At 38.6% G+C, this 24,628-nt stretch overlaps 1 protein-coding gene across 2 annotated transcripts; it reads left to right on the forward strand.

The window, feature by feature from the left end:
• The first annotated feature begins 6,042 nt into the window (after window positions 1-6,042).
• On the forward strand, window positions 6,043-24,284 carry MOB1A (MOB kinase activator 1A). Of its 2 annotated transcripts, none has more exons than XM_060657339.3 (6): window positions 6,043-6,271; window positions 10,072-10,235; window positions 15,418-15,511; window positions 16,886-17,019; window positions 21,447-21,610; window positions 23,196-24,284. In XM_060657339.3, the coding sequence occupies exons 1-6, from the start codon at window positions 6,258-6,260 to the stop codon at window positions 23,271-23,273; spliced, it is 648 nt and encodes a 215-aa protein (XP_060513322.1). In that variant the 5' UTR covers window positions 6,043-6,257; the 3' UTR covers window positions 23,274-24,284. The 2 variants fall into 2 exon arrangements, with proteins under 2 accessions (XP_060513322.1, XP_060513316.1); XM_060657333.3 differs by having other exon boundaries at window positions 6,044-6,271; window positions 10,069-10,235.
• Window positions 24,285-24,628: the final 344 nt, after the last annotated feature.

Here is a 24,628-nt window from a genome sequence, read left to right on the forward strand (position 1 = left end):
GAGACAGGACACTTACACAGAATGAAAATGCAAGGTTGCAAATTCTGTTCGAGGGAGCTGGAAAGGGGAACTGCATGATGAATGGGGTTGGGGGGGGTTGGGAGAGGTTCAGAAAAGGCAATACTGGCTACTTTATAATTTACTGCTTATAGCTTCTGCTTTCAGCATCTGTTGTGAACAGATGGTGGGCTAGGATCTCTTTAGCCAACTGAGCCAAGGATGGAGTGAACCTCCCCTTGTCTTTGTAAACTATAGGCTGTGGTTGTCGCCCGGGGGGGGGGGGGGGGGGGGGCGGCGATTGCCCTGTAGCAATTGGCAATTAACTCGATATCTCTCTCCCCCAACTCAGAAATCTTATCTCTGATTCCTAAGTGAACTATATTGATATCCTGGTCTCATATTGACCTATGTGTGTTTTTGTTTTTTCCCAAATCCCTGAGACTCCTCGCTTCTCTCATCCCCAAATCTAGTTATCCTGAAAGGTTTTCTAATAAATAGGTAGCTTTTCATATCATCAGGGGTTAGGCCCAACTTAAAGAACAAACCATTAAGAGGGGGAAGAGGGGCGCCTGGGTGGCTCAGTCGGTTAAGCGTCCGACTTCGGCTCAGGTCACGATCTCGCGGTCCGTGAGTTCCAGCCCCGCGTGGGGCTCTGGGCTGATGGCTCAGAGCCTGGAGCCTGCTTCCGATTCTGTGTCTCTCTCTCTCTCTGCCCCTCCCCCGTTCATGCTCTGTCTCTCTCTGTCTCAAAAATAATAAAATAAACATTTAAAAAAATTAAAAAAAAAAAAGAGGGGGAAGAACTTTCATGGATTCCTTTCTCCCCATGCTGTTTAGAAATATTTTCAGGGTAATTACATTACTTAATAATATAAAAGTATAAATACAGAAGTATTTTTATGTTTATAGTTTTTACAGCTATCAAATCACACAGTTCTAAATTAAACACCAACAAAACTACTAAAGTTAATAAAATCAAAATACCATCATTACTTAATGTGACAGATTACACTTGGATGAAATGGAATCACCTGCAACATGAGTGTGGTCGTGCCAGGTACAGGGCGCTGGGCGTCCTGCACCACCATTTCCTGAGCTATGACTCTATTCTCCTACAATTTTCCTTTCCCTTGGTTTCTTCATTCCACCATGGCATCAGGGAGCTGTCACTTGGTGCTAATGTGTTGTTTTCATATCATTTGCTCCTGTTAATGTTTCATCAAGTCCTAACAACTTGGCACTTTGGTACCAACAAGAGCAAGCACAAATGGACCCATGGTACTGAAATTGTATTGTTGGGGGATCATACAGATGATCTAGAATTGCACTGTCCCATATGGCAGCCACTAGCCACCTGTGGCTGCTGAGCACTTGAAATGTGGATAGTCTGAATCGCGCTGTGTATAGATGTAAAATAAACTCATATCATATTTTGATGACTTAGAATGAAAAAGAGCAAAATATCTCATTCAAAATTTAAAAATTGATTCCATATCAAAATCACATTATTTGGGGTATATTGGGTTAAGTAAAATATATTGTCAAGATTAATTCCACCTGGGTTTTTTGTTTGCGTTTATTTTTGCTTTTTAAAAGATGTATACTAGAGGGGACCCTGGGTGGCTCAGTCAGTTGAGCATCCAACTCTTGATTTCGGCTCAGGTCACGATCTCACAGTTTCATGAGTTCGAGCCCCAAGTCGGGCTCTGTGCTGATATCGTGGAGACTACTTGAGATTCTCCCTCTTTCTGCCCCTCCCCCACTCACATTCTCTCGGTCTCTCTCAAAATCAATAAACTTTAAAAAAAAATACATATATATATATATATATATATATATATATATATACACTAGAAAGTTTTAAATTGCACATGTGGCTCACATTGTATTTCTATGAGACTACATGGTCTAGAATAATTGTGTGTGTGTGTGTGTGTGTGTCTGAGAGAGAGAGAGAGAACATGTGTACAACTTTCTGAAAATACTGTATAAAAATTCTCATAGAAAACACATGGGTATCCAAAACACATAGACCTAGCAGTTTACCACTGCTCTAGCATTTAAAGGCTACATTCTTTCTCAGAAGCCAAGGATACAGAACCAGCATAGGACTTTCCTTGGCTTTCACTCCAGTATCCTAGTGATATATTTCTGTGGTTTTCCCACACGGTTTCCTTGTAAAAGTATCTGGGGGAAGAATCCAGGCACTTCCATTCCTCCCAGAACATATGTATTGCCATATATGGTCATTTCACAGTCATTTGATCAAAAGTGTTCTCCACTGGGGAAACCCATGGTAGAGAAAGACAAAAAACAAAAACAAAAACCAGTGAGCATGTACTTTCTAGGCCAACTACTTCCCAAGCACACAAAAACTACTGAAATTCAAGGACTGCATCAGTTAAAGAATTGGCCTAAAATGATGTGTAGCCAGATATCCAATTGCATTCATTTCGCAAATATTTTCTGAATATCTACATTGACACAAAGCCCCATGGTAGACACAATTAAAATAAAAAGATAAATAAATCAGGAATTTGCTGTCCAGAGGTGATAATGATACAGTCTGGGAGATTCTGAAAGGAAAACAGCATGAGTCTGGTCTTTGCTTGGGGCCTGGGGTTTTTATTAGCGATTGTGGTCTGGTGCAGTATGAGTATCCTCTTAGGCAACCAAGAACTGGTGAGAACAAGGACAGGATACAAGTGTCCTTCATAAGTCACTCATTTCCTGAAGCCAGGGGTCTTGGCATCAAGGTGTTTGGAGTCAGTGGTCTTGGAGAACATTTATAGGGACCCTGCCTGGTCCCTCCTTAGATGTTATCTGTTGTGATGGAAGACTCCAAACATATCATTATTTCTTTGTCCATTACAAGGCATATGTGGAGTGAGGTAGGGGTGCAGGTCCTAGGAAGAATAGAAGCTGGAAAAGAAGCAAAGGGAAAAAAGCCAGCTTTTTTTTTATGGGGGTCCCTTCATTTTCCTGTCTCAATAAGCCATGTCAAAATTTCTTCCTTTTTAAATAGCTAAAGTTGCAGTGCATGGGTGGCTCAGTCGGTTGAGCATCCAACTTCAGCTGAGGTCATGATCTCATGGTTCATGAGTTCGAGCCCCTCATTGGATTCTCTGCTATCAGGGCAGAGCCTGCTTCGGATCCTCTGTTTCTCGGCTCTCTGCCCTTCTCCCACTTGCAAGCGCATGTGCGTTCTCTCTCTCAAAATGAAATAAACCTTAAATAAGTAACTAACTAAATAAATAGCAAAAGTGAATCCAGTATATGTTCTAAGAATAGTCTAAGTGAGCTCTATATCTGAACTCATTTAATCCTCACAGCCATATGAGGTTGTCCCCCATTTTACAGGTGAGAAGATTAAGGCAAAGGATCATGAAAATACTTAAGGTCGTATGATTATTAAGTAGCACTGGCAGGTTTCAAACACAGAAATCACCTGCAAAATCTGAGCTTTTTAGTCACTATTCGATCTTGCTTCACTTTATTATTTTTTTAAGATTTTATTTTTAAGTAATCTCTACCCCCAATGTGGGGCTCACGACCCCAAGATCAAGAGTCACATGCTGTTCCGAATGAGCCTGCCAGGCAGGCCTATCTTGTCTCACTTAAAAAAAAAAATTAAAAAAATAATGTTAGTATTTGCTTATTGGAAAAAAAAACTGAATATACAGAAAAGTAGAAAAGAGCATAAACCCTCAAATTCCTACCCCCAACACGACAGTTGTTTAATATGTAAATACTACTTTTTTTAAAAGTTTATTCATTTCAAGAGAAAGAGAGAGTGGGAAGGGGCAGAGAGAGAGGGAGAGAGAGAATCTTAAGCAAGCTCTGCACTGTCAGCGTAGAGCCCATCGCAGGGCTCGAACTCTCAAGCTGTGAGATCGTGACCTGAGCCAAAATAGAGTTGGACGCTTAACCAACTGAGTCACCCAGTCTCCCTATAAATACTACTTTTAATTTGAACCATAATTATGTATTGTAAGAAGGATATACATAAAGGGCTACAAAAGCTCAGAGGAGGGAAAGAGGACTTCTGGATGGATCTCGAAGAACAGGGTATGATGTAGATGTTGGGGCATTCCAGACAGAAAATTGCAAGAACAGCGGTGAGGATTCAAGTCAAGGAGGTCCAGGGCTTATTGGCGAAACAGCAAGGAATTGTTGGGGAACAGTGTTCATCTTGAACAATGAAGCTAGAAAACGAAATTAAGGACATAAAGTCATAAAAAGTCTAGAATTCCTCCACCTTACATCTTATCAGTACAGGTAATACCGCACTGATTATCATTTATTCCTGTCAATCTCCCCAATGAAAGTAGGAATTCCAGTTTATGTCCCCATTCATTTGATGAGTGCCTAGTTTCTGTGTGCTAGGCACTGTGTTGAGCAATGGGGATGACCAATGACCTACCTATATCTCTGCCCCGAAAAGAATTCACAGTCTAGTAAGAAAGAAAATATAAGACAGGTCAGATAGAAATATGAACAATGTAGGGTTCTGTCACTTGCTAACAAAAAAGTGTGGCTAAAGTAAACTATTACAACATCTCTGGCCATGGTCTCCTCTTTTCTTATAATCTCACCTTATAGAAGCCAGATCACAGGGAGTAATAAAGAGGTTTTTTTGGTTTTATATTTTGTTTTTTTTTTTTTTTTTTTTTTTTTAAGGAATCACTGTGATCAAATGAGGAGTCTGGTAGAATAGGCCAGATAGAACTAAATGACAAGTAAGATAAGGACTAAAAAATGTTCATGGACTTTAAAAACTAAGACACTGGAGAGCTTGATGAGAAAAATTTCTGCAGTTTCAAGCAGTGTGCAGAATCCAGGTGGGTGGGTGTTGAGGAACAAAGGGATGGTGATGTCCTGGAGAAGGTGAGCTACACTGTTATTGAAATGGAACCCCTTTTGGGTTGTTGTATTGTCCTTTGAGGGGCTGAGATAACTTTAAAGGAAGGTGAAAATAAATTTGTTTCAAATGACCAATAAGCACATGAAAATGTTCTCAACAGTAGCTGGCAGGGAAATGCAAATCAAAATCTACAATGAGATATCACTTCACACCCACTATTATGATGGCTATAATAAAAAAGACAATAGTAAATGTCTAGGAAATAGTAAAGGATATGGAAATATTAGAACCCTTAGACAGGTGCCAGTGTGAATGCAAAATGGTGCTGCCAATTCGGAAAACAGTTTGGGAATTCCTCAAAAAGTTAAACATATATTTAGTTAGCATACTATCCAGCCCCTCCTGGATATAATACCCAAGAGAAATGCACACATTTATCCATACAAGAACCAGTACAGGAATGTTGGTAGTAGCATTACTTATAATAGTCAAAAAGTAGAAACAACTCAAATGTCCATCAGCTGATGAATGGATAAACAAAATAGGTATACTCCTACAATGGAATATTATTCAGCCATAAAAAGGAATTAAGTACTGATATATAGGAATTAAGTACTACAATGTGGATGAACCTTGAAAATATTATGCTAAGTTGAGAGAAGCCAGTCACAAGACCATATTTGTATAATTCCATTTATGTGAAATGTCCAGGTGCAAGACCATATGAAAAAATGTAGACCAGTTGTTGCCAGGGTTTGCCAGAAGGAAGAAAGAGAAATGATGGGTTTCTTTTTGGGAAAAATGTTCTAGAATTAGAGGTGATGGTTGTGCAACTCTAAATAGAGGAAAAATACCACTAGAGTGTATATTTTTAAAGGGTCAATATTACATTATGTGAATTATATCTCCATTTAAAAATAAAACTAAATTTTTAAAAATTGCAGCGCTTATAGAGACTCCTGCCATAAGGAGAAGATGGGACGGAACCCAACAGCAACAACGCAGACCAAGCACAAGGTGAGCCACTCCTCCAGGTCAAGGAGCGCTACCTGACCACGCCTTCAGGAGAAGGCAGTCCCCGCGTAGAGGCCGCTGATTGGCTGAGCTTTAGGAGTGGGCGGGGCGCAAAGGGGCGCGCCCAGTCCCTCTCGCAGGGGCGGGGCGAGCCGAAGCCTTCGCTCGCGAGATTTTGCTGGTTCCGCATTTCGGGTCGGCAAGGTGGGGGTGGCGAGCGTAGCAGCTAGCACCGGCAAGACCCCCGGCCCGGAGCAGCGGCGCTCGGTGTTTCCGCTGGCGGAGAGCTGAGGGCTATCCGCTTCCTCGTGGTTCCCGCGCGGGTTACGAGTCCAGACCGCGGCGGGGGCCAGCGGCCCCTCCCCTCCGAGGATAGAAGATGAGCTTCCTCTTGTGAGTGTGGCCGAGCCGAGGGCCCCAGGGTTTGAAGGCCGAGGGCAAGGGCGAGGAAGGGGGCAAGGAGGCGCCTGAGGCTAGGGCCGGACGCCGGGGTTGGGGTCGAAGTGACTGACGTTTGCTTTGCCACCCTTCCCCCCACTCCCGCGGGCCACGGGGGAGGCCCGGACGTGGGCCCAGGCAGATGGAGGTGAAGGTCGAGGCAAAGGAAGCGGAGCGAGAGGGTTGCGGAGTAGTGAGGCTCCGAGGCCGGCAGTGCCTCCAAACTTTTCCGCCCGAGCGCCCCTGAGGGCGGCGGGACGACCCAGGGGCGGAACCCCGAACCCTGTCTCTGGGCTTCCCATTCCTTTCAAGTCTGGAGCCGTCTAGTCTAATGACCCATTCTGACTTAGCTTTTTACTCCACCGTTTGTCAAGTTTTATTACCTTCAGTATTAAATTACCCCCGTGGAAAAACACTGCCCCCGGAAAACGGGTAGTGCTGCAGTTTGGGAAGCTTGAAGTTAAGCTGCGGCCTTGCATGCAGACTTCTGTCCAGTGCGAATTCAGCCACATTGTGAATTTGTGTAGATTTTATTTATTCATTTTTAAGTAATCTCTACACCCGGTGTGGGGCTCAGACTTCCAACTCCTAGATCAAGAGTGGCATGCTCTCCTGATTGAGCCAGCCAGGCTGGCCCTGTGACTTTGTGTAATTAACTTTTCCTGGGTAGAATCATATTTTAGAAATAAGGCCTGGGGCCCAAATGAGTCTTAAATGGAAACTTTTGTAAATTATCTGACGATTTTTGAAAAAATGTTTATTTTGAGAGAGAAAGAGAATCCCAAGCGGGCTCCGCACCGTCCCTGCAGAGCCCTGCTCAGCTCCACCTTACCAACTGTGAGACCATGACCTGAGCCAGAATGAGAGTCTGATGCTTAACCAAGTGAGCCACCCAGGCGCTCCTCTGATGATTCTTAAACATTTTTAGGTTTGGGAAGCATTGCTCCAACACATTATTTTCAGGTGGCTCTCTCTACTTGGTACATTACTTGAATGTGTGTTGTGTGATTGAGTAAACATCCATCGTCCACATATTTGATATTTTCATCAAATTTATTATTAAATTGTATAGTATTCTGTAACCAGAGTTTATCCAGTTTCTTACTGTGAGAATGTTTTGCTTTGGGAAGCAAATTACACTCAGAGGCTGAGTTGGTCTTTGCCAGCAATTTATTTAACCTAGGTTTGCTGTAGGAATTTCATAAGCCAAGTGCATACAGGATAAGTTTCTTAATAAGCTAGTGAAATGTTTCAAATCAGTGATAGATTGTTTACACTGTTGTTCCAGGCAAGGGGACATGAAAGAAATAAAGTCCAAATTTAGTTGAGGTGTATCTTTATACGAGTCAGTACTGAGGAGAGGAGTTGGGCTTACCCAACCCAGAGCTGAGGTCCAGCTGCCAGCACGAAAGTAAAAGTTCCTTGTTGCCAGGGAACCATGGCGCTGGTGTTGACCGGCAGGTGGATTTTCCTTCTGGGGCTGGGCATTTTCGTGGCAGGGGCTAATTGTCCCAAGGTTTACAGAGAACTGTTTAGATCATCAGAGTGTCACCTTGCCCAGACCCAACACTCTTGAGGACTCCACAAATTCTTGGTATTTGTAGTCAAAATGTCTCCTTGCCATAGTTACTTCTTAATAAGTTTTCTTTGTTAAGCCCCAGCAGGGTCCCTGAGCAGCTGAACTACTGAGTTATGGGTGAGAACAGATGAGAGGATGATGTCTTGACACAATTTACTTTATTCTTATATGAAAACTTTTTTTTGTCTTTGTCATAAACAAGTGAATTAAAACAAACTTAAGTCATAAACAAATGGATTAAAACAAGTCATAAATGGATTTGAAATCTTATCAAACCAATACAGAGCAGAGAAATTTGGATTCTGTCTAGTATTTTGCTGTTATAAAATAGCACTATGGAGAATATCTGTTCAAATTATTTTTTCCTACCTGTTGATTATTTTTTAGGAGTATGGTCTACACAGTATGATTACCATGTCTAAAAGTTTGTATGACTTAGATTATAATTGTAAATTTCCATATTACTGGAACAGTCTCTCCCTTCTCCCCCAAAGTCTTTCTCTTATGAGTTCATGTTAAATTAGTGGTTTGATTGTGGATGCTCAGTTGCTTAGTTACTTTTTGGATCTAAATATGAGGCCCTTTTTTTCTTTTAAACTTTGTTTTGTTGACAGGCATTTGAGTTTCCACTTTTTGACTTATGAATAATGCAGCCATTATTCATCTGTAACTTTTATATACATCTGTAACTTTTGTGTACAGATTTTTGTATTGGATGTACACGTTCATTTCTCATTCTGTCTGAGTAGAATGAGAAGTTATATAGTAACTGTGTTTAACCTTTTGAGGAACTGCCAAACTTTTTCAAAACACTGCACCATTTTGCATTCCCACCAGCACTTGAGAGTTTCAGTTTACCTACATCCTAAGAAGCACTTGTTAATTGTCTTTTTGATTATAGTCATCCTGAATGAATGTGAAATGTTCTCTCATGATTTTAATTTGCATTTTCCTAATGACTAATGATGGTCAGCATATTTTTGTATGCTATTGGCCATTTGTATATCTTCTTTGGAGTAATGTCTGTTTGAATCTTGTGATCATTTTTATTTATTTATTTATTTATTTATTTATTATTATTTTTAACGTTTGTTTATTTTTGAGAGAGACAGAGACAGAATGCGAGTGGGTTAGGGGCAAAGAGAGAGGGAGATGCAGAAGTAGAAGCAGGCTCCAGGCTCTGAGCTGTCAGCACAGAGCCCGACGCGGGGCTCGAACTCATGAGCTGTGAGATCATGACCTGAGCTGATGTCGACGCTCAACCGACTGAGCCACCCAGGCACCCCTCTTGTGATCATTTTTAAATTGGGTTGTTTTTTTGTTTTTAAGTTGGAAGAATTCTTTATCCTGGATACAGGTCCTTTATCACCTCTATGAATCGCAAATACTTTCTCCCGTTTTGTGGATTGTTTACACTGTTTTGATGGTACCATGTGAAGCATAAAGGTATTAATTTAGATGAAGATCATATTGAATCTTGAGATATCATTTCATGTTAGTCTTCTTTTTCTTAAGATTTTATTTTTAAGTAATCTCTACACCCAATGTGGGCCTCAAACTCAACCCTGATATTAAGAGTCGCATGCTCTTCCTCTGGTGCCCCCTTTCTAACGTTCTCTATGCATTTACAGAATGGACTTCCGCTGTACATTTTGTCTTTTAATATGTTAAACTATGTCTTGAGATCTTTCCATGTGAATACATGTAGCTCTATCTTGTTCTTAACTACTGTGTAGTATTCCATGTTATGGATGTATTGTGATTTATTTATTCCACTACTAATAAGCTTTAGGATTGTTTCCACATTTTTCACTGTTAAAACCAATCTTGGGAAGCACATCCTGATCCATATCTAGGAGAAATACCTAGAAGTAGAAGGGATGGGTTAAAAGTACTTCCCATGTCTGTAGATCTTGTTATATTGCCTTCCCAAAATATTATACACTTTACCCTTTCACCAAGTGTATTAAAATACTAATTTCTCTTTTACCCTAGCTCACACTTAATGTAATTATTTTAACTTTTGGCACTCAGATTAGGATCATAACACCCTCCTCATCCTGGCACTTTTCAGGGAGCATTTTTTATTTTCAGAACAATTTATATGCCTAAAATTATGCCATGCTGCTTTCAGTCCTAAAAATTGATAATACTTTTACTTTCAACCTAACAGCAGCAGCCGCTCTTCCAAAACGTTCAAACCAAAGAAGAATATCCCTGAGGGCTCTCATCAGTATGAACTCTTAAAACATGCAGAAGCAACTCTGGGAAGTGGGAATCTGAGACAAGCTGTTATGTTACCAGAGGGAGAGGACCTCAATGAATGGATTGCTGTTAACAGTAAGTTTTCAATAGCATTCAGCTTTGCTGATTTATAAGAACATTTTGCCAACATTTTTTTGTTAATGAATTTCCTTTTACAGGTATAACTGTTGTAGTATAATGCTGTACCTGTAAAGAAACTCGGAAGTACAAATACATTAGAAACTGTGTTCTTTTCAGAGTGCTTGGTTGTAGCCAGTGTGGTTGAGTAGATAGACTGGAGGAGAAACGTTGAGTGCTTTGGGTTAATTTCTGAGGATAGAATGGATGAATTGCTGAGTAAGGTCAAATAAAAGATTGGAATGCAAAATTCTATGACTTTGCAGGGAACGCATCCTCACAGTTGCACCCCCACTCCCAGCAGCTCTCACCTGCCTGCGTATACACAACAGTCCGTTGCAGTTCATATGGGCAGTCACTTGATTGTTGTGACTTAGAAGTGGTCAGAAGGAAATTAAGAAATTGGGAGAAAACAGGAGGGACCCATGAGCTGAAAATCACTCTGAGTTCAAGAAAGCTAGCATTACATGGAAGGTTATATGTACTGAAGTTAGAGATTTGAATATTTGAGCCTGTCATTTCTTTTTTTTCTTTTTTCTTTTAATTTTAGAGAGTCCGTGCACGCGAGTCGGGGAGAGGGGTGGTGGGGGAGAGAAAGAGAATCTTAAGCAGGCTTCACCTCAGTGCAGAGCCCAATGCGGAGCTTGATCCCAGGACTCTGGGATTGTGACCTGAGCCCAAATCAAGATTGATGCTCAACCAACTGAGCCACCCAGGTGCCCCAAGCCTGTCATTTCTGAGATCAGTGCTGGGTGATAAGGTTTAAATCTGTTAGGAAATTTAGATGTTACAGGAATTTTTAAACTTCTTAATGGAAAATTTCAAACATACAGAAGTAGAGAAACTAGTATAGTGAATTCCCAGGCACCCATTATCCACTTTCAACAACTGTCAATTCATGGCCAGTTCATGCTTCTGTATCTCACCCTGATTGTTTTTTTTCTTTCTATATTTTCATTCCTCCCTCTCCACCTCCCTCCCCTCCCCACCTCTCCCCACTCCTCTTTGTTCCTCATTTGCAGGCCGACCCACCTCTCCCTGATTGATTTGAAGTGAATCCCAAATATATTTCATTTATAAATATTCCCTATCTCTAAAAGACAAGAACACCCCCTTTTAAAGATAATGACAATACTGTCATTCCTTTGTTAGCAAATATCCAGTCAGTGTTCACATTTTCCCTGATTGTCTTATAAATGTTTCTCTTTTTTTTAATTTTTAAAAATGTTTTATTATTTATTTTTGAGAGAGAGAGAGAGAGAGAGAGAGAGAGAGAGAGAAACAGAGCATGAGTGAGGGAGGGACAGAGAGAGAGTGAGACACAGAATCTGAAGCAGGCTCCAGGCTCCAAGCTGTCAGCACAGAGCCTGATGTGGGGTTCGAATTCACAAACTGTGAGATCATGATCTGAGCAGAAGTCGGACACTCAACCAACTGAGCCACCCAGGTGCCCCTAAATGTTTCTTTTTAAAAAAATTTATGGTTGTTTTAAATCAGGACTAATAAGGCCTGTGTGTAATGTTTCTTGAATCTCTTAATCCACAGGTTTCCCCTCATTGCAGTCTATTTTTCTTGCTATTTTGTTATTGTTGAAGAAACCAGTTCATTTGTTTACCACAGTATGAATTCTGTTGATTATACCCTCAGGGCATCCATTATGTTCTCTTCTTCCTTTTATTTCCTGTAAATGTTAGATCTACAGCAACACTGTCCAGTATAATTTCCTGCAATGATGCATATGTTCTATATCTGTACTGTGGCCATTTAGCTCTAGAAATGTGGCTAGAGTGACTGGAACTAAATTTTAAATTTACTTTTAATGTAAGTAGCCGTATGTGGCTAGTGGCACCCATGTTTGCACAGATTTGGAGCTTTGTTCAAATTCAAGTTTGATTTTGTTTGTTTGTAAGACTACTTCAGTGGTGGCGTATACTCCCAACCATGTGTATACTTCCATGGTGTCTAGCTATCTTTTTATGTGGAGTTAATTCAGCTAATGCTAATCACTCCTTTGACCAGCACTGTCTGATAGAAATATAATGTGCACCACAAATGTAATTTAAAACTCTAGTAGCCATATTGAGAAAAAGTTTTGTTTTCCTCAGCACATTAAAAAGCCATTATTCATATTACTAAGAGAAAAAAACAAGGTACAGAACTATGTGATATATTTTGTGTAACAGGACAAAGGTACTTAGGAGGCAGGAGACAAAAAAAAATAAATAATGTAGTGGTTATCTGTAAGAGGAAGTTGGCGTGACTGGGATTAAGATTTATCATTTATAGGGGTGCCTGGGTGGCTCAGTTGGTTAAGTGTCTGACTTTGGCTCAGGTCATGATTTCACAGTTTGTGAGTTTGAGCCCTGTGTCAGGCTCTGTGCTGACATCTGAGAGCCTGGCGACTGCTTTGGATTCTGTTGTCCCCTTCTGTCTGCCCCTCCCCACTCATGCTCTGTTTCTCTCTCTCTCTTTCTCTCTCTCTCTCAAAAATAAAACATTAAAAAAAATCACTATATATTTTTATATATCTTTTTATTTGTGAACCATGTGAAGCATAATATATTCAAAAAAGACCCTCCCCTGTTCTTTTATTTTTAATTTTTTAATGTTTATTTTTAATTAAAAAAATTTTTTTTAATGTTTATTTTTGAGGGGGATGCCTAGGGTGGCTCAGTCGGTTAAGCGTCCGACTTCAGCTCAGATCATGATCTCATGGTTCGTGAGTTCAAGCCCCGCGTCAGGCTCTGTGCTGACAGCTCGGAGCCTGGAGCCTGCTTCCTATTCTGTCTCCCTTTCTCTCTGCTCCTCCCCTGCTCACACGCTGTCTCTCAAAAATAAATAAAGATTAAAAAAATTTAAATGTTTATTTTTGAGAGAGAGCATGTGAACAGGGGATGGGCAGAAAGAGAGGGAGACACAGAATCCAAAGGAGGCTCCAGACTCTGAGCTGTCAGCACAGAGCCCGACGTGGGGCTCGAACTCAGGAGCTGTGAGATCATGACCTGAGCCAAAGTCGGGCATTTAACCACTCAACCTACTGAGCCACCCAGACACCCCTCTCCCCTGTTCTTTTAAACCTTAACTCAAATTATCATCTGTTATTTTGAAGGCATCTGTTGGCCTTCTTCAGCCTTCAATTTTTGAGACTTTTTCTTTAGGTTAGCTATTCTCAAAACTTTCAGTCTCAAGATCCCTTTATTCTCTAAAAAATTATCAAGAACCCCAAAGAGCTTTTAATTATGTAGGTTATATCTAGTGACACTTACTGTGTTAGAAATTAAAATTGAGACATTTTAAATACTTTTTAATTTTTTTATTAAATTTTTTTTAACATTTATAATAAATAAATAATAAATTATATATTATATAATTAATAATAAATTGAGAGACAGAGAGAGACAGAGCATGAACATGGGAGGGGCAGAGAGAGGAGGAGACACAGAATCCGAAGCAGGCTTCAGGTTCTGAGCTGTCAGCACAGAGCCTGACACGGGGCTTGAACTCAGAAACCACGAGATCATGACCCGAGCTGAAGTCGGACACTTAACCGACTGAGCCACCCAGGCGCCCCATAAATACTTTTTAATTTTTTAAAAATAACTCACTGCATGTTGACCTAAATATATTTTTATGAAAAATGATTGTTTTCCAAATTGAGTTTTAGTGATGAGTATGGCATTGTTTTACATGTTTGGAAATCTCTTTTCATGTTTGGCTTAATAGCAGACAACCGAGTTGTCCTGTCCACTTCTGCATTCATTCTGTTGTGATGCCTCACATCAGGAGCCTCTGGACAACTCCACTGTGCCTTCTGAGAGGATGAGTGTGAAAAGAGCCATTGAAATGCTCTGACCTCACAGATGCCCCTTGAAACTAGGAGGGATCCCCGGACCACATTTTGAGAACAGCTGCTTTAGACCAATAAGCTAGCACACCATCTGGGCATACTGTTTGTTTTGAATGAATATTGAATGCCTATTACTTTCTTAGAAACATGACTCATTAAGAGGAAGGTTTATAAGTGAGGGAGTTTTATATAAAAATCCTTTTGACAAGGTAGAACTTTTTTGTCTACTTGATTTTTAAGAAACTTGGAAAAGCCCTAGTTGGTTTTTAGGTACTCCTTTAGACAGGGAACTGAAACATTTTTTCAAACTTTCCAAAGCTTATGTGGGTGTCTTTGCAGAGGAACATTTTACTCAGACTAAGTTCATTACTTACCCCCTTCCTCCTCCATTTTCTTCCATACCTAGCTGAAGCTCCTGTAGGAAGTGCTCTCTGACTACCTCAGCCCTTCAAGATGTTGTCTTTTCTCTGAACCCTTAACCTGTTGTACTCTTTGTTTCAATTTTGTCCCTTCTCTTAGCTGGAGTCTCGGAGGCAAGGGATATTATCCCACGTCCTTTTTATGTCCTCAGCATGAGTTAGGCTTCAGGTTGTTTTTTTGTTTGTTTTGTTTTTTTAAATAATTTACTTATTTTTGGGAGAGTGCAAGCGGGGGAGGGGTAGAGAAAGGGGGACAGAGGATTGGAAGCAAGCTTTATGCTGACAGGCTGACAGCAGCAAGCCCAGTTTGAGGCTCAAACTCACAAACTGTGAGATCATGATCTGAGCCGAAGTCAGATGCTCAACCGACTGAGCCACCCAGGTACCCCTAGGCTTCAGGTTTTTTATAAGATTTTTCAAATGCTTATTAATATAGCTGCTACACCTTCTCCTTTGCAGTATATTCCACAACACTTTCTCCTAACACAAATGGTATTGTCTGGTCCAGATTGATAGCAAGTAATAGATTTTTTTTATTCCTTTGGATATAATCAAATTATATATTCTAATGATCCAACAGTCACCATTAAGTTAGAATTGTCGCTAATGTTTTATTTTCCTGCTCTTCTATGCTGGGTAAAAGCTTAGTATATTAAAGTGAATATATATTAAAAGTTAATTTTATTTAAAGTTAAGTAAACAACTTGAGAAGAAGCAACTTAGAAGAGAATTTGTAGTACCTCTGGATTGTTGAATCTCCTGGGGATTTATTCAAGAACTTGAAGGCATTGTCCATTTTTCTTCAACTGAGCGGTCTGATATTTTACTGTGTTGGCACAAACATTTTAACACAATTTTCCTTTTATCTTTCCAGCTGTGGATTTCTTCAACCAGATCAACATGTTATATGGGACTATTACAGAATTCTGCACTGAAGCAAGCTGTTCAGTCATGTCTGCAGGTCCAAGGTACATATACTGCCTATTATATAGGTATTTGAAGTACTAAATAAAGCTAACTGCTAATTGATGCAAATCAAATTATAAAGCTTTTTTGTTTTTCTTATCTGTTTGCTTGTGTAAAAGTAGTTCAGTTTTATGAGTTCTCGAATACTTCCCTATAAGCTTTTTGTTATTAAATATTTTGGTATGTGGTATTTAGTATTTAATTGCATTATAATAAGTAATGTTCAATTTTTTCTTGCGTGTAACTTATGTTAATTACTTGCAAATTGTGCTGCTTTAATTATCTGGCTCAAAGATGCTAGGTTTTAAAAGTCTGACTATAGAGGCACCTGGGTGGCTCAGTTGGTTAAGTGTCCGACTCTTGATCTCAGCTCAGGGTTTGTGAGATCAAGCTCTGCCTTGGGCTGCGTACTGTCAGCTTGGAGTCTGCTTGGGATTCTCTCGCTCCTTCTCTGCCTCTCCCTAGCTTGTGAGTGGGTGTGTGCGTGTGCGCGCGTGCTCGCTCTCTCTCTCTCTCAAAATAAATAAATAAACTTTAAAAATAAAAAATAGAAAATTTGACTATAATAAATTTCAAGAAATATTAAGAAACATGGAACTCTTTATCACCCATAATGTCAAGTCAAGGTGTGGTGGGATTAATGTTTTAGTGTGTTTCTTTCCAGTCTTTTTGCCAATAATTGGCCATTTTATGTGAGGATAGATGGTATTGAGTGAGATATTTACCCTTGGGAAAAAACTGTCCTTCCTGAATTTGCTGCAGGTATAAAGGAAAAAAGTCTCCAATGAGTTTATAGTCCTATTTTTAATTACAGTATTTTGGAGGAATGTTTTTATTTTGTGTTAAGTTTTATTAATTAAACTTCTCTATGGCTTAAATGCTTCACACAGTGAAGTTTTGCAGAAGTCTTAATCATTCTAGCTCAGCAAAGGGAGAGAGGAAAAGATGCATGCCTCAGGGTGTTTCTTTACTTACCCTCTCCAAGAAACAGTCTTACTGTCTTGACTCTGATGTTGATACTTTGATGGCCAACTGTTGTAGAATGGGGTGGATGCATCAGTCTCTTACCCTGTCCTCAGCACCCTCTGCCTGGAATGTGTAGTTCCTTTATCTTTCCTAGGGCTGTGTTAAAAAAAAAAAAATCCATTCTGGCACTGTCAGCTGCCACATTATCCTCCTTTTCTCTTTCAATTATAGCTCTCATATTTCAGGATAATTCTATAGGGAACTTTGAGTAATCTTCAGTAGAACTTGAGAGGTAATTTAATAAAGTTGTAGTAACGTCTACTGAGAAATTGTGGGCCTACTTTGATTACAAGTTATAGATTTGTTAATGTTTTTGAAAACTCCTATCAATAAAACCTTTTTCTCCCCAGATATGAATATCATTGGGCAGATGGTACCAATATTAAAAAGCCAATCAAATGTTCTGCTCCAAAATACATTGACTATTTGATGACTTGGGTTCAGGATCAGCTTGATGATGAAACTCTTTTTCCTTCCAAGATTGGTAAGTTATAATGTTGAACTGTTTTTCTTTTTAACTGATAAATGTGTTGTGTTCTTTTTAATATTCTGTTACTTAAAAAAAAAAAAGTAATAAAGACTGCTAAATTCCTCTCCAAAAAGATAGTACATGCAAAATCCCTCCTGTTGTGTTTGTGTCTGCCTGTGTTTTTTCACTATTACTTGTTGGCTACTCAGTTTTTATTCTTTTCAATTTGGGTAAATTTGTCTTAATGTACTTAATGTATTTAAAAAAATATTGATTTGGATTATTGATCATTATTTTCTGTTTCTATCCTTTGTCCATTTCTTTGTGTGGTAAGGATATTAGCTCGTTGTATATGTTATATGTATTTTTTCCCAGGTTGCCTTTTTCTTATTTTGTTCATGAGGTATTCTTGCTGTATGTAACTTTCTTATTTTGTCCTGCTGATCTTTTCCTTTACGATGTATGGATTTTAGTACAATGATTAGAAAGGGTTTCCCTATTTCAAGATTATAAAAATATTTGTCCACTTTTTCATTTAGTACTTTTGTGGTTTTGTTTTTATGTTTAAATCTTTGTTCTTGCCAGAAATTTTTTTCTCAAGGCTCCCTCCATTTTTTTCCAGTTATAAATGCTAATCAGTTTGTCCAACACCATTTATCAAATACATGTGTCGTTTCTCCCCACATTATTTATGTGTACACCAGATTGCCATATAATTTGGAGTCTTTCATTCTCTTTATCTGTTCCTACAGGGATTCCACACTGTTTTAATAACCATGGCCATATATCTTTGAGCATCTTGTAGGGCTAGTCTCTCTTCCTTCCTCTTCTTTTTCAGAATATTCACCGCTATTCTGGGATATTTATTCTTCCAAAGAACTTAGAATCATTTTTGCAAGGTAAAATAAAAATATTCATGAGATTTTGATTATTATTTCATTCAAGTTGCAGATTAACATAGGCAGTCTTATTCTCTTGACAATACTGAGTCTTTCTACCCAAGAACAAGATATATTTCTTCATTTCTTCATGTCTTTTATTTCTTCCTCTTATGCAGTTCTATAGTTTACTTTGTTAATTTTTCAAGTTTCTTAAGTTTATCCCTAGACATTTTGTGTTTTTTTAATTGATACCTGCCTTCCAGATGGTTATTGATTTTCATATAAATTTTTATATAAGTTGACCATCAGATTCTGATTATTTTAGTTGTTTTGGTTGGTTTTCTTGAGTTTTTAAAGTATGCAATCACATTAAGATAATATTAATTTTGCCTCTTCCTTTCTGATATGGGTGTTTCTTGTATAACTCTTATCTAATTGCCCCAGAGCAGTGCTGAGTAATGGTGATGATGGCAGACATCCTTTTGTTTCCTTACTTTGATGCAAGTGCTTCTAATACTTCAGCATTAAGCAGGAATCGTGCTTTTGGTTAGAGGTGTGTGAATTTTTAAAACTCAGGTATGGTTGTTGAGTTTTGTGATATTTTCCCAGTATCTGTTGTTGATCACCATAAGGTTTTCTCCAGTATATGTAGATTTTTAATGTTTTACTGGAATCGTATTTTTTATTTGCTAATATTTTGATTAAGATTTTGGCTTCACTATTCATGAGATCATTCCTTGTCATTTTCAGTTTAAGAGTGTCTTATGAGCAACAGGTTGGATTCTGTCTTACTGTTCTGGCTGCTAATAATAAAAATGCCAGAGATCAGATAGCTTATGAATAACAAAAAGTTACTTTTCAGTTCTAAAGGCTGGAAGTCTAAGATCAGGGTGCCAGCATAGTTGGGTCCTTGCGAAGGCCCACTTTTGGGTCTCAGGCTGCTGACTTCTTACCTAGTCTTCACATAGTGGAAGGTGTCAGCAAAAGTTCTCTGGGGCCTCTTTTATAAGGGCTCGATCCCACTCCTGAGGGCTATGCGCTTATGACCTAATCACTTCCCAGAGTCCTGCCTCCTAATAACATCATCTGGGTGTTAGGATCTCAACATAGGAGTTTTGAGGAGATACACACATTCAGACCCTGGCAGATTCCTTACTGTAATCTAATCAGTGGCTCTTTCGGGGGAAAGCATGTATCACATTACACCTGGTCTGTTTGCCGTTGGTCAACTTTTCCATTTTATTATTAAACCTTTTATTTCCTCTCTCACCGATTCTTTTTTTTGTTTTGTTTTTTAATTTTATTTTTTATTTTTAAAAATTTACATCCAAATTAGTTAGCATATAGTGCAACAATGATTTCAGGAGTAGATTCCTTAGTGCCCCTCCCCATTTAGCCCATCCCCCCCTCCCACAACCCCTCCAGCAACCCTCAGTTTGTTTTCCATATTTATGAGTCTCTTCTGTTTTGTCCCCCTCCCTGTTTTTATATTATTTTTGCTTCCCTTTCCTTATGTTCATCTGTTCTGTGTCCCATACGAGTGAGTCCTCGTATGAGTGAAGTCATATAATGTTTGTCTTTCTCTGACTAATTTCGCATAGCGTAATACCCTCTGGTTCCATCCACGTAGTTGGAAATGGCAAGATTTCATTCTTTTTGATTGCCGAGTAATACTCCATTGTATATATATACCACATCTTTATCCATTCATCCATCGATGGACATTTGGGCTCTTTCCATACCTGGCTGTTGTTGATAGTGCTGCTATAAACATGGGGGTGCATGTGTCCCTTCGAATCAGCACACCTGTATCCCTTGGATAAATGCCTAGTAGTGCCATTGCTGGGTCGTAGGGTAGGTCTATTTTTAGTTTTTTGAGGAACCTCCATACTGTTTTCCAGAGTGGCTGCACCAGTTTGCATTCCCATCTCACTGATTCTTTATTGTATATTGACTGTGCTTGAATGTTTCTGTTAAATTCAGTTTGGAAAGGGCTTGGTTTGAAACAAATTACTTACAGTTCTTTATTCATTAAAGAATATCTTCCCATTTATGGAAGATAAAGAATAGTTACAACTTTATTCTCTTTTTTCAGCTTTCCATTCTTCAGTAATTCGGCCTAATGTTCTGGAATCTTTTCCCCCCTCGGTTAGGCTGTTATCCACATTTTCTGCCGATTATTTATTCTTATTGGATAGAATTGTTTATTACTCATTTTGAACTAATACATCCAATTGTTAACTATTCCTTTTATTAGCAAGATGCATATTTGTAAATTCTCAGAAAGGAGTTTGACTTAAAAATTCATCTCTTCAATACGGGAGTACAAGACCCAGTCCAGGAAAACATGCCCACAGGCTCCAGGATTATGTTTGAAAATGCAAGTTGTTAGGGGCACCTAGCTGGCTCCATCAGTAGAGTGTGTGACTCTTGATTTCAGGGTTGTGAGTTCAAGCCCCATGTTGGGTGCAGAGCTTACCTTGAAAAAAAATAAATAAAATTTAAAACGAAATGAAAATGCAAGTTGTTAGCTAAGACTGATGTGGGAGAAATGAAAAAAACTAGCTTGAAAGAGTAAAAGACATTAAATTTCAGGCTATTAAATGGACTGGTTGAGAAAATGCATGAAGGGAGAAAGTGTTTTAACCTTTGTTTTCTGAAAGATTGAAGAAAGGAAAATGTTTCTTGAGCGGTGCTGTGGAATAGCTTATTAAGGCTGTCTAATCTAGGTTATTTTGGAAGCTGATGACTTATATGTTTATATACTGTTCTCCATGCCACTGTATTGTCCTTCTGTCCCTGTTTTCTAAGACTTTGATCTTATCAGCTGAATTCTCAGGAATTGAGACACATCCCCACCTACACTGCTTGGAGGGAGATTACCAAACCATCTCTCAGTTCATTTCTAAGGAAGTGTTCATTTTCTTTGCAAAATGGTGAGGTGCCCTTCCTCTCGTTTTCAGGAAGTGTATCTCTGTCTTGTACTATAGGAAAATGAAAATAGCACTTTGAAAAAATAAGATAAACAGTTGGGGACTCCTAATTTAAAGAATAAAACTAGTTTTTCAGAGTAATTCAGAAGATAAAATACTTTATTTGTAGACCATAGATTATAATGCCTTTTTCTTTTGGAATTTTCATTCCTAATTGAGTGCATGTGTGAGTGTAAAAATTTTTTAGAGTTACAAATTACAAAAATAGAAGTTTTTATTTATAGTCAAAATACTTATTCTTGTTGCATTGAATCTTGGGAAGAAACTCTAGTGTTAAATAGCTGAAATTATGTTTATTTTAACTTTGATTCAACGGCACATCATAGGTTGATGTCTGTGCCTATTAGTCTAAGGCAGTCAGAACAAGCATGCTATGTGAGGATACCTCATATATTTGTTTGAGATTTTTTTTCCCTTTGCCCTTTAAAAAATATCTGGAAAATAGGCTTGTATTTGTGAATGTGTGTGTTTGTGTGTTGGAGTTGCATATGGCAGTTTCTAAACTTTCTACTGTTAGATAAAAGACCAATTGATATGTGTATAAATGTATGTATATATTTGCTTACAGGTGTCCCGTTTCCCAAAAACTTTATGTCTGTGGCAAAGACCATTCTAAAGCGTCTGTTCCGGGTTTATGCCCATATTTATCACCAGCACTTTGATTCTGTGATGCAGCTGCAAGAGGAGGCCCACCTCAACACCTCCTTTAAGCACTTTATCTTCTTTGTTCAGGTAAGTTGAACTGTGTTGACTTCTTTGTCCTTTGTCTTGGACTCATTTGATTGGTAATTTTAATAAAGAGCAATTTACTGAGTTGTCTAATTTATAGACGTAGAGTGAAAGTATAAGCAGAATTCTCTCTTTTCTCCTTTCCGTGTTGTTTACTTCATTGGTGTGCAGAGCGACATAGAAAGCTTCCCCCCCATTTTGGGCCTTCTGCCTCTGGCTGCCCCCACCGGCTCTCTGGTTAGGATGTGACAAAGAGCACCGGAAACCCAGGATAGCTTTCCGTACCCCCCCTGTTCCATCGCCACTGCCGAGTGAAGGGATACTATGAGAAAACGTCGGCAGTTGGGTTGTTTCATGAGATGGCTATATCCGAAAGAGAGACTTTTGGAAGAACATGTTAGTCGCTGTCTTGGTTTAACCTTCCAGAAGTACCATTTCAGGCCAAATCTTATGAAGTCATCAGCTAGAAACTTCAAGGACCATCCCCTTCAGAGATGTGGCCTATTATTTATGGGCCCTTAATTGCAAGTGGAATTTTTTAAAAATCAAAAGAGGGGCACCTGGGTGGCTCAGTTGTGTAACCTTCTGACTCTTGATCTAGGCTCAGGTCATGATGTCACAGTCCGTGGGGTTGAGCCCCATATCAGGCACTGTCAGTGGGATTTTCTCTCCCTCCTTCTCTGCCCCTCTCCCACTCGCTCTCAAAATATATAAAAAAAGAACATTTAAAAAATAAAAACAATTCATTGTTTGAAAAAGATATTAAAGCAGCTTTAGAGATAGATAATTCTATATGCAAAATGTAACTAAATCTGTCTAGACAGTGTTTTTTGGTAGAAAAGTCAGTAGTTTTATAGTAGATCCTGTGTATTTCAGTTATATGTGCCACACAAAGGAGAATGTACTGTGCTTTTCTCTGTCTTCCTTCTGAGATTGTTGCACAGCATAGTTATAGGTATAGTGTAGGTGCTGATACAGACATATAGGTACAGATAGAGGGTGGGGGTGTAGTATAGCTATAGAATAGACAGACACCAGATAGATGTAGGTATAGATCTATGAAAGCAACAGATCCACTGCCCCTATCAAAAGCTCATGGCCACTATCAAAAAAACTCATTGTATAGTTTTAAGATCATTTCCATGTAAATGCAAAAATATATATATAGTTTTGATTTTAATGTTTTACTCAGTGAAGATCATGCTGATATATACAGTTGTTTTTTTAGTCCCCCTGTATTTCAAAAAAATGAATAAAAATGATCCCATTTTAAAATTTTACAGGGGTGCCTGGGTGGCTCAGTCGGTTGGCTCAGGTCATGATCTCAGGTTCATTGGGATGGAGCCCTGCATCAGGTTCCACGCTGAGTATGGAACCCTGGTTGGGATTCTCTCTTTTTCCCTCTGCCCCTCTTCCCTGCTCAGGTGTGAGTACATTCTCTCTCTCTCTCTAAAAAAAAAAGTTTACAGAGATGATTTCATCATTTTTTGGATTTCAGAAAACTAGGGTTAGGAATCCCTTCTCTGATATTTGCAGAGTTTTAATATTAGATCTGTTTTTAAATTTTACTTTTCTTCTCTTTTTTTAGGAGTTTAATCTGATTGATAGGCGTGAGTTGGCACCTCTTCAGGAATTAATTGAGAAGCTTGGATCGAAAGACAGATAAATGTTTCTTCTAGAACACAGTTACCCTCTTGCTTCATCTGCTAGAACTCTCTCATTGCTCTCTGTTATAGACTAGTGATACAGACTTTAAAAGAACAGGATAAAAAGACACCTGTTGTTTGTGTCTACTGATAAAATTGTCCCAAAGGTAGGTTGGCCTAATCCTTCAGTGAGAAATTCAAGACACAGCTGAATCTGAGGCACTGTGTGACCACTCCTGTTATTGTCAGAGTCATACTTGGTTGTAATATGTGATGACTAACATAAAGTCTATTAGTTTACTTATGCTTTTACTGAAGAAAATGTGCTTCGGGTAGCAGCATAATGACTATTGAGAATTCCCACCAATAATTTATTAACAGGTTTCCAGAGCAAATTACCTAATAATGCATTCAGATCTGTTTTATTCTGCTTTTATTTACACATAGAAGAGATATTTTTAAGTTTCCTTAAGATTTAGAACATTTGTGTGTTACTTTGGATAACCTTTTAGTTTGAAGTTTGTATGCTAGTGTTTTTATAGATAAGAATATATATATATATATATATGTTTATTTTTTCAAAATTCATGATTGCATTTTAAATCCTCATATGACCTGTGTGGTTGGTATGGGAGTAACCAGAGTTATTTCTAAAATGACTTTATTTTTTAATCTTTATTTGGGATTTTATTCACATAAACCTATCTAAATTTTTAGGAGTGTGTATATCACAAATAATTTTCTTAAGGCATGTAAGGGTAGTCTTTTACATTTTTATTTTGAAATGCTTCATTCAGATTAATTTGAATAGGTAGCTTTTGGCTGAGAAAAAGACTGCAAAAAATTATAACAAATTTAGGTCTCAGAACCACTATTTTCATTCATGTTGTTTTTCAGAGGCCTTGAAATTCTGGATAGGAGAATGGAAGAAAGTACTCAGAGTACTTGATTATTTTCTTTTGAGTGTCCTTTAAAAAAAAAAAAAAAGAATTACTTCTATATGTTTTTGTTGTGACTTGAGACTTAATTAAGAGTAGTGTAGAAATACTTAATCTTTATCCCAATAAGGATAAAACTTAAGACCATAATAAAAAACCTTGAAGGTGTACACATCTTATTTTATAACACAGCTTAGTTTGGTGTGCTGTGTGTGTGTGTGTGTGTGTGTGTGTTGAAGGGAAACAAAATGGGAGGAATAAGTAAAAAATCTTGCTTCATTCTGTTAGTAGTCCAAGGATGGATTGAGTCCCCATAGGTTTAATCCTTTTTTAATTGTTTTTGTATCAAAACTTGAAATTCTTCTATTGGGATAAAAAGAATCTTCCCCTTTAGTGAAATAAAAGCCGTTAGGTTTCTAGGATGTAGTAAACTCCAG

This window comes from Panthera onca, chromosome A3 (genome assembly GCF_046562875.1).
Source record: "Panthera onca isolate mPanOnc1 chromosome A3, mPanOnc1 haplotype 2, whole genome shotgun sequence".
NCBI lineage: Eukaryota > Metazoa > Chordata > Mammalia > Carnivora > Felidae > Panthera > Panthera onca.

Coding starts and splice junctions, on each gene's coding strand:
- MOB1A (XM_060657333.3), top strand. Junction 15,512..16,885: donor GTCATGTCTGCAGGTCCAAG/GTACATATACTG, acceptor TTTTCTCCCCAG/ATATGAATATCATTGGGCAG. Junction 17,020..21,446: donor TCTTTTTCCTTCCAAGATTG/GTAAGTTATAAT, acceptor ATTTGCTTACAG/GTGTCCCGTTTCCCAAAAAC.